General features: G+C 42.3%; 1 protein-coding gene across 1 annotated transcript; it reads right to left on the bottom strand.

The window, feature by feature from the left end:
• Positions 1 to 541: 541 nt before the first annotated feature.
• On the bottom strand, positions 542 to 12,196 carry LOC105025774 (casein kinase I). Its single transcript, XM_034295068.1, has 11 exons — positions 11,776 to 12,196; positions 9,148 to 9,236; positions 8,856 to 8,966; positions 5,511 to 5,659; positions 4,792 to 5,020; positions 4,448 to 4,618; positions 4,176 to 4,324; positions 3,839 to 4,028; positions 2,976 to 3,115; positions 2,484 to 2,550; positions 542 to 2,362 (listed from the first exon to the last, which is right to left on the bottom strand). The coding sequence occupies exons 2-10, from the start codon at positions 9,221 to 9,223 to the stop codon at positions 2,518 to 2,520; spliced, it is 1,248 nt and encodes a 415-aa protein (XP_034150959.1). The 5' UTR covers positions 9,224 to 9,236; positions 11,776 to 12,196; the 3' UTR covers positions 542 to 2,362; positions 2,484 to 2,517.
• Between the last annotated feature and the right edge of the window lie 232 nt (positions 12,197 to 12,428).

The raw sequence follows: 12,428 nt of genomic DNA, 5'->3' as shown, positions 1-12,428 counted from the left end.
AGGAACATTAATATACATATCCATTAAAGTTTAAGCAAAAGCCTGGCTGCACGGGACTATAGGTTTGGAACCCATATGCAAACCTTTCAGGTTTAATGGATCAACAGCACAATTACACATTTGTTTAGCATTGTCTACTCAAAAACGGCGTTATTACAACGTTTATACCCACTTGCAGCGCTTTTCAAGGAGGTCAATTTATTTTGAAGGTGAACCGCAAATACAACTCTGTTGGATTAATGTGGCTAAATTGACACAGGCCAGAAGGCTTGCATAAACTCTACTATTGCTTTCACGCAGGCACAGTAGCCTAATTACCTTGAGAAATCTTTCACATGAAAAATGACGTAAAGGGTGAGGGGCCAGCTGGTCTTGCATTGCTTTGCAAAGACACTCCTCTCTTTAAAATAATTAGTTACAATACCACCAGTTGATACAATAACACTAAGTAATGTCATTTCCTAAATGCAAAAAAAGGAAATGTAAAACTGAAGTTGAACAACTGAAAACCCACACAAAAGAAATTCCCCAAGACAACAAATGTGAGGAAAGTTTATTTTTATTATTTCATAAAATATACACAAATACTGTTGTAAATAAAGTTAGAGTGTGTTAAAGAACTGTACAAGATATCAGTAAACAATACATAAAGATAACTCCCTGTAACCCGACCAGCCCTCCGCATTAAGTTACATTACCACTGGGTCACACTGGCCTGCCCAAGGGACACATCACACACAGGTCATTACCAGAATCTGTGCCGTCACTGCAAACGCTTTCAAAATTACCATAAACTCTGAAGAGATCAAGAGTCACTTGCGAGAATGTCTGTAAAAAGCGTTCAAATGTATTTTTCTACTTAAAGGGAAAAGGAGAAAGCCGTATATCTGGTCCTAAGTCGTGAACTTCAACTGCTTCTCCAGGCAAGCTTCAGAGTGGACCGATAAGGAGAAAATGTTAGTGCCAATGTATGTGGAAGCTGTAGAAAAACAGTTGAGAAACAATTTTGGACAAAAAGAGGAACACCAAAGTAAAATACTTTGAGTTTCATCAGACATGAGAGAAATAAAAGAAATCAAGAACAAATGACAGAAACATGAGGACACAATGACCCCACGAAAAATGGATAACCTGTCCTTTGTAGCAGAACAACACTTCTGTGCATAAACACACAAACACACAGCTAAGACAAAGACTAGTTCTATGACCCAGTTCGCCATGTAAGAATTGCTAAAGTCCCTCAAAATGTAGTACTTTTTAATGAAGTTTTAATGTATTAAAAAAAAATAATAATAATCCTCATTACAACCTTAAAACAACCAACCATATTTTGGCTTAGCACAGAAATAAAAAAATATTTACAGTAAAAATAAAATATATCAATTACAGCCCATCTGTTACCATGAGACCTCCAAAAACAAAACATTAATATAGAATAAAAATATGTTAAGAACAAATTGTGAGAATCACAGCCACTATGCTAAAAAGAAATGGGACTGAATGGGGAAAAAGGATGAAAAAATATATTTTGGCTACATTTATCAGTGGTCATCATTAGTTCCAAAAAGGGCTGAGGTAGCCCTGAATATGAGGCCAATGTGGAGGATTAGCTTGTAAGACATTGGCAAAGTAGGAGGAAAGACCCCAAAACTAGTTCTAGAAACCATTACAGTTCATCAGCTAATAATCACTTGCTCTTTCCTTCCTTCTCATGTCTTCTTCATCATCATCTATTACCCACCCATTGCTCATCTCTCTTCATTCCTTCTCACCAGCTGTTCCTTTCCAAATAAAAACATCTTAATTTAGAAACTAAAATTCCCCAACACTCAATAGGATCCCCCTAAATTAATTTTCAATCCACAAAATATGCATGGTAAAACAACTGAGGCCCTAACTACTATATAAATTAATCGGTTAAAACACATTGGTACATCTGTGTGTGTGTGTTTGTGTGATCTTTGCAATGTGTTCAGAAATGGCAAACTGCTCCAGCTGTATTCAGCAAGGGGTAGCTATTTGGCTTTTTCATCACCAAAATCTGTTCTCTGCTTCTGCCAACAATCCAGGGCATAGAGGGTAAGAGGCTGGGTTGAGGCGTAAGACCCTCGCTACCTCACTATAAAGGTCAGAGGAGAGGAGGGAATGCTATTCATTCGTTTATCCTTGAACTTATAGTAGGTCTGGGTTATCCCAAGACAGTTAGGGATAGATTCCTGAGGTCCATGACCAACTGTCATCCTTTAACCTTTTTATGATCCTTTGTCCTTTCCTTCAAGATCCACCTCTATATATCCTGTTGGCACATGTTTTTTTTTTTTTTTTACAAAAGAGAAACAAGAGCAAAGGATCTCTCGAAGGCCTGCAATGGTAAGAGCAAGGGCAGATTAAGCATTTTGTCTGACGTGTAGATTGTGTATTTTATGTTGTTATTAATTATTTAAGAAGTCCTTGTGTCAACTCGGGGATACACATGTACTCACCTGTCAGTATCTGGTGCATGTGGAACAATGCGTTTCACTTCCCCAAGTGCTCAAATGGCATGCTGACCTGAATAGTAAGAACGAACAGTGAAAGAAAAAAATGACTCAGAAAATTGTAATACAGATTAAAGGGCAATAGAGTGGGTATCGTTATAGTGGCACAGTATTCAGAGTACACAGCGCTCTGCACACAACTAACCCACTGCATCTTAACACTCCACATTCAGTTAAACACCAAGGGGACGGTGATTTTATTAAAAGTTTGGAGTCTTTTGTGTTTATTTGTTTTCATCTATTTGGTTATAGTTTTCTATTGGACTATGACAGTTAAATAAAGCTCAGTGATAAACTGTGCTGTCCAAGAATCAATCCGTACACATGAATCAACGGGTAAAAAGATTGGATTTAATAACAATTCAGAAAAGAGGTCCTGAAAGTTACGCAGCAGGGCTCCACACATCTGTGTGCCTAAGTAGAAAACCGTTATCCAACCTGTGACGTGGAAATGCGGGACTGGTCGTGGCGGGCCGCGGGGTCGGAGGAGGAAACGTTTGCAGGGGCTCCTCGGTGAAGGCGCATGCTCACCTTCCTCTCCCGCTCAGCACGAGAGACGGCGTGCGGCGACGTGTTCCCTGAAATAGAACGACCAACAATCCTTAAACCATGTGCTTTATAAAAACCAACTGGACTCCTCTGATGATTCCAGCTCATTGATTGGGGGGGGGGGGGAGCAAAAAAACAATTTACACACAAAAGTACCGAAGTACCCTGATGAAGACAGATTGTCAGTCGAAACGTTGGTATTACAATGATTGCATCGGAGCATGCTGGTGTGAGGCTATTCCTTTTATTCTCTAAAATGTTTAAATTGGTTTACCTTTGTTAATGAATGTGGTTAGAACTTAGATCAAATACACATACGTCCAAATAGTAAAAAAATAAGACAACTTTCCCGGGGGTGTACTTACTTTCCAAATGACCATGACACGACGGCCTATGTGGTAGTTATCGTGTATGTAAGAAGGCCAAGTAAGAATGAAGAACTATTTTGTTAAACCTACAAACCAGCACTGTGCCAATTCAACCGGACAAAGTAAAAAATATTTTAGAACCATGGTCGGGCCCACAAACAACACTTATTTAAGCGAAATGGCAGAAACGGAGGTGGAACCGGTTATACAAAAATAACACAAAGATGTCACCCAACACTTGACTGACTAAATCGGATGGGCCCTATTTAAGTTTGACACCTCGTGGATGATTTCCTACATGCTTCTATTCCATTCTAGTTTAGTTCTAGTTCCGAGGGGCCAGTCTATCTAGTTCCGAGGGGCCAGTCTATCCGGTGTGCTCACCAGACTGCTGCACCCGTGACGCGGGGTTTGAGGCGGCTTGCTCTGGTCCGTTCCGGACTCTGTTGGCACCGGGTGGGTTTGGTCCTGGCGGTAGACCCCGCGAGGCAGGTCCCCTTGGGACCCCTACAATACGCTCGTCCCTCTCGGAGGCTCCCCTCCTCTCCCCTTCCTCCGCCGTCCGACTGGCCCCCTGGGGGTGCAGATCATGTCGGGGGTAGAACACGGGCTACTTAGCGTTCACAGAAAAAACCTGCATCCAAATGTTTCCCGAAACACCAAGATTTGTTGACACGGACCCGGGTACACAAAATCAAGTTCCCGGGTTCAGAGAACTCACAAATTTGAGCATGTTCCAGTCGAAGACGTAGTCATAGGAGAACCCCTGTCTGTGGAACAGGTTCCTGAAGAGCTGCCGAAGGTATGAATAGTCGGGCTTGTCATCAAACCGCAGCGAGCGGCAGAAATTCAGGTAGGTGGAGAACTCGGCTGCAGATATGGCAAGTAGAAGAGTAAAAAACAATTATTTCTACTGTAAATGTTTGTAATAACCAAATAAAAACAATGACACACATCTCAGGCCAAAGAGCAGAGAAATTAATAGTCACTTACAGGGGTAGCCTTTGCAGAGCACCTCAATTGGGGTGGACATTTTCTTCTCGCTGATACGTTCGTATTTCTGCCTCTTTGTGGCAGCTTTGAGGCCTTGCCAGGGCAGAGAGCCCAGGTTAAAGTACATGAGGACATATCCCAGAGACTCCAGGTCGTCACGCCGAGACTGCTCTGTAGGACAGGAGGTCACAATGACTCACCATTTCGGGTCATTGATAGGTTCCAGGGAGCACAATAAAAGGGGTTAAAAGTAACCACATGCACTCAGCATCATGGGGTTTACTGTAACTTAATCATATGCATATGTTTCAACCAATCAGGAGGATGGATTTTAAGTCCTATACCAATTCCCAGGTGAGTGTTGATGGAGGCGTAGCGCGCGGTGCCGGTCAGGTTCTTATTCTCTCGGTAGGGGATGTGCTGATGTGTGCGGGCGTCTCGGTACTTCTTGGCCAGACCAAAGTCAATGATGTACACCAAGTTGCCCTTCTTCCCCAACCCCATTAGGAAGTTGTCAGGCTTGACGTCACGATGGATGAAGTTTTTGGAGTGGATGTACTCAATGCGGCTGATCTGTAGGGTACAAGAGTTTGATTCAGAAGAACACGAGAGGTTATATTGAACAGAAAGCCTTACTGGAATGATCTTTAAAAGCCTATATTCCTTAGTGTATCCTGAGCTAACAGTCATTCGAAACCTTCAACAGCCAATATCGGTTAGGGCACGACTAATCTAAAAAGGATTAACAGTGAGGACAACAGTGATGGGAGAAAAGTAGGTGGTCAGCGCCAGCTATAGACCATAGGAGGGCCAAACGACAACGCAGCAAAGTCAGGAGGAAAGGAATGACACAGAGGTACAAGCAAAGTCAGGAGGAAAGGAATGACACAGAGGTACAAGCAAAGTCAGGAGGAAAGGAATGACACAGAGGTACAAGCAAAGTCAGGAGGAAAGGAATGACACAGAGGTACAAGCAAAGTCAGGCCAGAACACAAACGACTGTGGAGGACAAAGAGGACATCACTAGAGTTATTGGACTGGAACGGTAAGGGGTTGCCTGTACCATTTGGTCGGCCAACAACAGCACCGTCTTGAGGCTGAATTTGCGGGAACAGAAGTTGAAGAGGTCTTCCAGACTGGGACCCAGGAGTTCCATCACCATGACGTTGTAGTCCCCCTCGGCCCCGCACCACTTTATAGAGGGGATCCCCACTGGCAGACACAGAGAAATGAAGTCACTTTTAGTGAGTGTTTGGGGTGTTACCGTGGCAGCGACAGTTGGCCTAAAAAGGTCCTGCCAGTAGCCAAACTGTAAGGACCTTTCTGAAATTGGGAACGTTTCAGTGCGTGACAAACACTTGCAGAAATTGAATTTTCCTCTAAGAAAATCATCACGAGAATCTAGTATGAGAATGAAAATATTCACTGATGTGTTGTGGAAACGTTAAATTGACGTGTTCAATCTGTTTCAGTAACAACCTTTCCATTTTCCTGCAAGCGTACAAAGTTTAATGCTGTGGTGCGAAACATGTTGTGCAAAAGAAATGCAACTTGTCATAAACAAGCTACTTCACTTTAGCAAGAAGTGAGACAAAAAAAATGTATGTAAACTTTCACTAAACCTGAGATCGTCAAAACAGATGCTGGAACAGAAATACAGCTCCGGAAGAAATGAAGAGACCACTGCACCTTTTTCTTTCCTTTCCAAAAAAGTCAAAAAGGAAGGTTTTGAGTGAGGAACAGAAGGGTTATAATTAAGAGATACTGCAAATGGAACCCTTCTGTTCCTCACTCAAAACATTCCTTTTCAACTTTTTTGGAAAGGAAAGAAAAAAAGTGCAGTGGTCTCTTCATTTCTTCCGGAGCTGTATATTCTACCAAAAGTAACAGCCGTTTTCTGTGTTTAGAAAGGTCATCCCGGTCCCCCCATTTGGCTTAAATTAATTAAGTTGATCTCACAAAAGCACACCTCTGCCTCTGGTACTCATAAGGAACCCCATACAATTTCTTTGGAAAAACCATTAAAACAAATGATAATCTGTCAATGAATGAATAAATGGGCACAAAAACATTTTTGTGCAGATTATTTTAATTATAATATTACAGTAAACATTAGTCAACACCATTAGTCAACACCAACTTGAAATGTTCGTATATTCAAGTTTGAAAATGCCATTTAAAAAAAGCATACAAAGCAATCCCACTCACCCGCTTAAAATGATGAAGCTGAACAAATGTTAGTTACAAATAATCACAACACTGTTAACACTTTAAATGGAGACATCTGCCTCGCCAACTGATCCGTGTATGGGGCTATTCTGCTTCCACTCAGACAGGTTCTACAGTAAATCTGTTGTTCTGCCTGTATACAACCGGTTAAGGAGTAAGGACGTTTTACCGAAAACCCAGTGGCCTCTGCCTGAAACATGGCCTCTGCCTGAAACATGGCCTCTGCCTGAAACATGGCAGCAAGTGATACTAAATTTTGAGAAAGAGTAATTTGAGGAACTGCCTTTACTACTTTTCTTCCTAACTTTAAAAAACAACTACTGTAGCTTGAATAACATTCACAACAACTTGGACAAAATCATAAAGTACCAATACTGAAACAATTAAAAACGTGAAGGGATACTTTGAAGTGTAAAATCGAGCCCCATAACTATTTGATAAGTTCAAATCTAGTTGTAAGATTCATATTTTTTAAATGTATTGCTGGGCAAAAAATAGAGATCAATGTTACATGCTAAAATGTCTGAAAGTTACAGTTCACACCAAGAAATGAGCAAAGGAAAAAGATTTACACTAAAATATGGATTTCATATGAATGGAAATACAGATACCACACATCTGTTGGTCATTTTACTTCAGGGAAAAAGGTAGGGGTGTGGATCAGAAAGCCTGTCAATATCCACTTGCTGAACCTAATTGCACACCACCTCAAAACAAGATACCTGAAATGTGCTATTTCACAAAACTGTACATTTTACAGTACATTATAGTCACCCATCACTGTCCACAGCCCAAGTTGCCCTGTCGAGGCATGGACTCCTCTAGACCTCTGAAGGTGTGCTGTGGTATCTGACACAAAGACGTTAGCAGCAGATCCTTTAAGTCCTGTATGTTGCGAGGTGGAGCCTCTATGGATCGGACCTGTTTGTCCAGCACATCCCACAGATACTCGATTGAATTGAGATCTGGGGAATTTGGAGGCCAAGTCAACACCTTGAACTTGTTGTTGTGTTCTTCAAAACATTCCTGATTAATTTTTGCTTTGTGGCAGGGCGCATTATCCTGCTGACCAATGAGACCAATGCCATCAGGGAATACCGTTGCCATGAAAGGGTGCACATGGTCTGCAACAATGCTTAGGTAGGTGGTACATGTCAATGTAACATCCACATGAATGACAGGACCCAAGGTTTCCCAGCAGAACATTGCCCAAAGCATCACACTGCGTCCGCCGGCTTGCCTCCTTCCCATAGTGCATCCTGGTGCCTTGTGTTCTCCAGGTAAGCGATGCACACGCACCCGGCCATCCACGTGAAAACGTGATTCATCAGACCAGGCCACCTTCTTCCATTGCTCCGCGGTCCAGTTTTGATGCTCACATACCCATTGTAGACGCTTTCGGCAATGGACAGGGGTCAGCATGGGCACCCTGACTGGTCTGCGGCTACGCAGCCCCATACGCAACAAACTGAGATGCACTGTGTGTTCTGACACCTTTCTATCAGTACCAGCGTTAACTTTTTCAGCAAATTTTAGCTACAGTAGCTCATCTGTTGGATCGGATGAAACAGGCCAGCCTTCGCTCCCCACGTGCATCAGTGAGCCTTAGCCTGTCGCCGGTTCACCGCTTTTCCTTCCTTGGACCGCTGTTGATAGGTACTGACCATTGCAGACTGGGAACACCCCACAAGGGCTGCAGTTCTGGAGATGGTCTGACCCTGTCGTCTAGACATCACAATTTGGCCCTCGTCACAGTTGCTCAGATCCTTACGCTTGCACATTTTTCCTGCTTCAAACACATCAACTTTGAGGACAGAATGTTCACTTGCTGCCTAATATATCCCACCCACTGACTGGTGCCACGATAACGAGATGATTCACTTCCCCAGTCAGTGGTCATAATGTAATGGCTGATCAGTGTATATATAAATATATATCCCACAACACAAAATGTGCTACACTATCAACAACTTCTGCAAAGGAGCGTTTCAGTGCTGGCGTTTGGCAAACATGATGCACTTGAAGTACAATAAATGCTCTAGCTGGGTACCTTAGACAATCTTTGATGATAGAGTTACACTTTTCACTACAATACAATGAAACAAGTGTTGACACAGGGCATTTACTAGGCTTTCAATATTGCCCCTTCTCAGTCCTCCTCTTGCCCCAATCTCCATACCTCCTCCTTGCATCATTTTGTAGAACTTGCTCTCAATGTGGAGTTGTGGGTGTTTGGTCTTTACACACTCCAGTTTAATAGCCACCTCCTCGCCTGTAGCAATGTTAGCACCTGAGGACACACACACACACACACACACACATTGTGAACATGGAAAGAAATTGTGGTTAAACAGAAAGATTAAGTCTAGGCTAAGGGGAGGAAAACATGATACTGGGGCAGTTGATGTAGAAGATGAAAAGTAAAATAGAAATCGCGTCAACGGAGAGAGAAAGGGTTTCCCGTCACTCACCAAGGTAAATGTCTCCAAAGGACCCACTCCCGATTTTCCGCCCCAGTCGGTACTTGTTCCCCACTCTCAGCTCCATGGTGTTGAGTGTACTATGAACACAGAACATTTTAGTATTTAATGTGACCAGGCCAAGTTACTAGGCAACCATGCCCACCTCTGAAGCATCGCATAGGCTAATCTAGCAGAACTCACTAAATATCATCTTGAATTAAACGCAGGATTGCAGACTCTGCAGTCACTGACATTCCAGTACACAATTTCCATCATTACAAATAACTAACTGAAATGAGTGTGTGTCTGGAGTGTGCAGCTTAATGGACAGGCAGCATGATTACATTAAAGGCATCTGATGGGGGAGGAGATGTAGGGAGAACAGAAGTACAGACAGGGAAACTTCTAGGGCGAGACAGCATGACTTCTTATCCAGCAAGAATGGCCAGACAGCCCTCCACACTCAGCTGGGTAGTAGAAAGTGTCAAACAGGAGGAGAAGTGGCTCTTCTGAACCAAACTGCATGAGACCCTGGAGCAGGGATCATCATTTATTCAGCACTTGCAGCCACGCCACAATCTGCAACCACTGAAGAGGCACTGCTGCACATTGTGGCACGACAAGGCCCAGAAATTACTTTGCAACGAAACTCCAGAGCACAAGGCGGGGAAGTAAAAAGGCCTAATTTAAAAGAGCCACTCATTGATTTAGCTGGACCAAAAAACCTAGCCTAACACTCAGAACAAAATGTAGAACAGACAGATGGAAAGCTTAACTAACAGACATATCAGAGAAAGAAAAAAAAAGGAATTTGGAAATGTAAGACGCTCATAAGAAAACAGAGTGAGCTTTAAAAAAAGTAATTTCAGGGATAGCATGTACGCACGCATCAACCGAGTGGACACTCTACAGCAGTAGCGACATAAATCTTGCAGAGAGACAGAGAAACTCATTAGAGGGTGCTGAGGCACCTTCAGCAACCCTACTCCCCAATGGTTTAGCGTCCTTGAATCTTACATGTTAATTTCTGCATGCACTTACTTTATATAGTGCATAAAACACTGATTTCAGAGTCTGTGGCATAATGTTTGAATCTCCTGGACTAGGTGACCGACAGGCATATGGGAAGGTAGCAGGTAGATTTTGGTTAATAAAAGTTTTTTGTTTCATCACAGGAAAGAGTTAGGTGCTCCGTCCCAGCTTTACATTTCATTTTACTCACTAGTGTAGGAGTTAGGGTTTCTAGAACACTGTCACAACTATAGTGATAACAGTGCAGAAAAGCTCAATGGCAAATGTCAACCAACCAACACTCACCTTGAAACACAGGGTTCCCTTGCTATACTGATTGCCTTGAAAACAAATCGTTTACCAATATTAAAAATGTAGAGAACAAACTCTGAAGGAAACAAACTGGAGTTCTGGTGAAGGTATATCCAACAAGAGTAATAACTAGAGTAAAAACAGTGTGGTTCATATCCCATGTTTTTGCCATTCCAATAATCATTTTATTTTTACCTGTGCATTTTTTATCATGTTTTGGATTATAAAGGCAAGAGTATCATAGGACGCCTTTAATAAAGCAAATGACGTGTTTCAAAATAAACCGTTTTCTAAACACCATGAGGATTCGATCTTATACCACTACCGGAAACTCTAATCCCAAATTTCAACCGTGCCATCTCTACAGTACATGTAGTGAGGCACAAACGTTTCAGGGACCGGTTTGGGCTCAATAGCGCATTTGGTCCAGCTATCCAGGTCTGCAGGTGATATTATACTGGTTGGCATCAGACCGCAAAGTCTATGGGTCGACCGGCTAATAGCCTGATTCAGTAAAGGTAACATGGACTTTAAGAGACTAAACTGTGGAGGGGACAGTTGGCTCCTATCAAGAAGGCGTTCGCTTTAAGTGAAATTCTGCCATAAACCCCAAAGTGTGGACTTCACAATCACATTAAGTTTGATTCTGTTTATCCAAACACTATAGCTACAAAAAATAACTACATATGCACGGTAGAGTCACTGAGGGTCTACATTGGTATATGAGAGGCCAATGTGAAGTGTAACTTTTGCATTGATAAAATACAATGTACTTTTGGATATTTTTAGTAAAATTTACTTTTCTGAATATCTGCTTGTCCTAACGGTCTTCTCTCAGTACGTCACTCTTCAGAAGTCAATAGTAACGTCTGTGGTAGATTGAATAAAGGTAACTATAATGGGCATTTGCGATCACACAAAAGTCGTGTTAGAACAATACCCTATACCCTACAATTTAAACAAAAGGTTGCCTGTGCTGTTCCGGTGACAATATCAGCTGTCCGTGTTGTAGTACTAGGGGTATGCTAGCATTGCATTACATTGACTGAGCCTGGGGGACGGACTCCCGCTTTAACAATGTACAGAAACACCTATTTACAAAAAATGTTGGATTTACCTCAAGTTTTATAACTAGTTGACAGTTTAGGATAATGTGGCATTACGACTATTTTAGTAACCGCACCCCATGTTATCCTGTGAACGCTATCTCTGTTCGACCCCTCCCCCTCTCCTACGTTCTGAATAGTCTACGGTTCGGCCAAATCTAGACCCCTTTCCCCCTAAGTTTCGTGGGTTCCCCGGTACACTACTTACCCGATATTAAGTTTATCTGAGAGGTGGTTCGGTTGCGGTGCTGAACCGATGGTTGTCAGTCAGACTTGTCCTTAGCCAGCGAAGGATGGGAGCGGATTCTGGTGTCTCTCATAGCCCTCTTGCGTAGACTATACTCCCTGTTGATAGTCCCATACGAATGCCCGTCGTCGTTTCTACTAGTCCAGAGGTCTCCCCCTCACATTAGTTGCAACGCAATTCACAGGATGTCAGAAGCACCCGGATTACCTTAAAGAAGTAGAACATCCATAATCGTAGACGCGCTAAAAAAAAATTGTTTATGATGTTCCGTTATTTTTTAATGATTGTTCCGTTATTCATAAAGCCTTTGCGGGATTATTATATTAACATTTTTGAAAAACATAAGACATGAAAAGTACCACTAGACTCGATAGCTTTGCATGTCCGTTCCACCTATAATAAAACAGTTGACTACATAATTGCATTTCAGAATGTAGTTCACTGATAAAGCGGATTTCTTACGTGCACAAGTTTCTTGAAGGCTTGTGCAGTAAATAGGATTGGTTAAAGTTGCTGATAAGATAGACATAGGATTATCTAAACGTCTTGTGACATTGCGTGGACACAGAAACCCATGTGTGTAAAGGGTTACCTGAAGGTAACAGGCCAGACTG

The sequence above is a fragment of the Esox lucius genome, chromosome 11, assembly GCF_011004845.1.
Source record: "Esox lucius isolate fEsoLuc1 chromosome 11, fEsoLuc1.pri, whole genome shotgun sequence".
Classification (NCBI taxonomy): domain Eukaryota; kingdom Metazoa; phylum Chordata; class Actinopteri; order Esociformes; family Esocidae; genus Esox; species Esox lucius.
The sequence above is the reverse complement of the archived record's forward strand: the minus strand, read 5'-3'. Positions and strand labels throughout refer to the sequence as shown.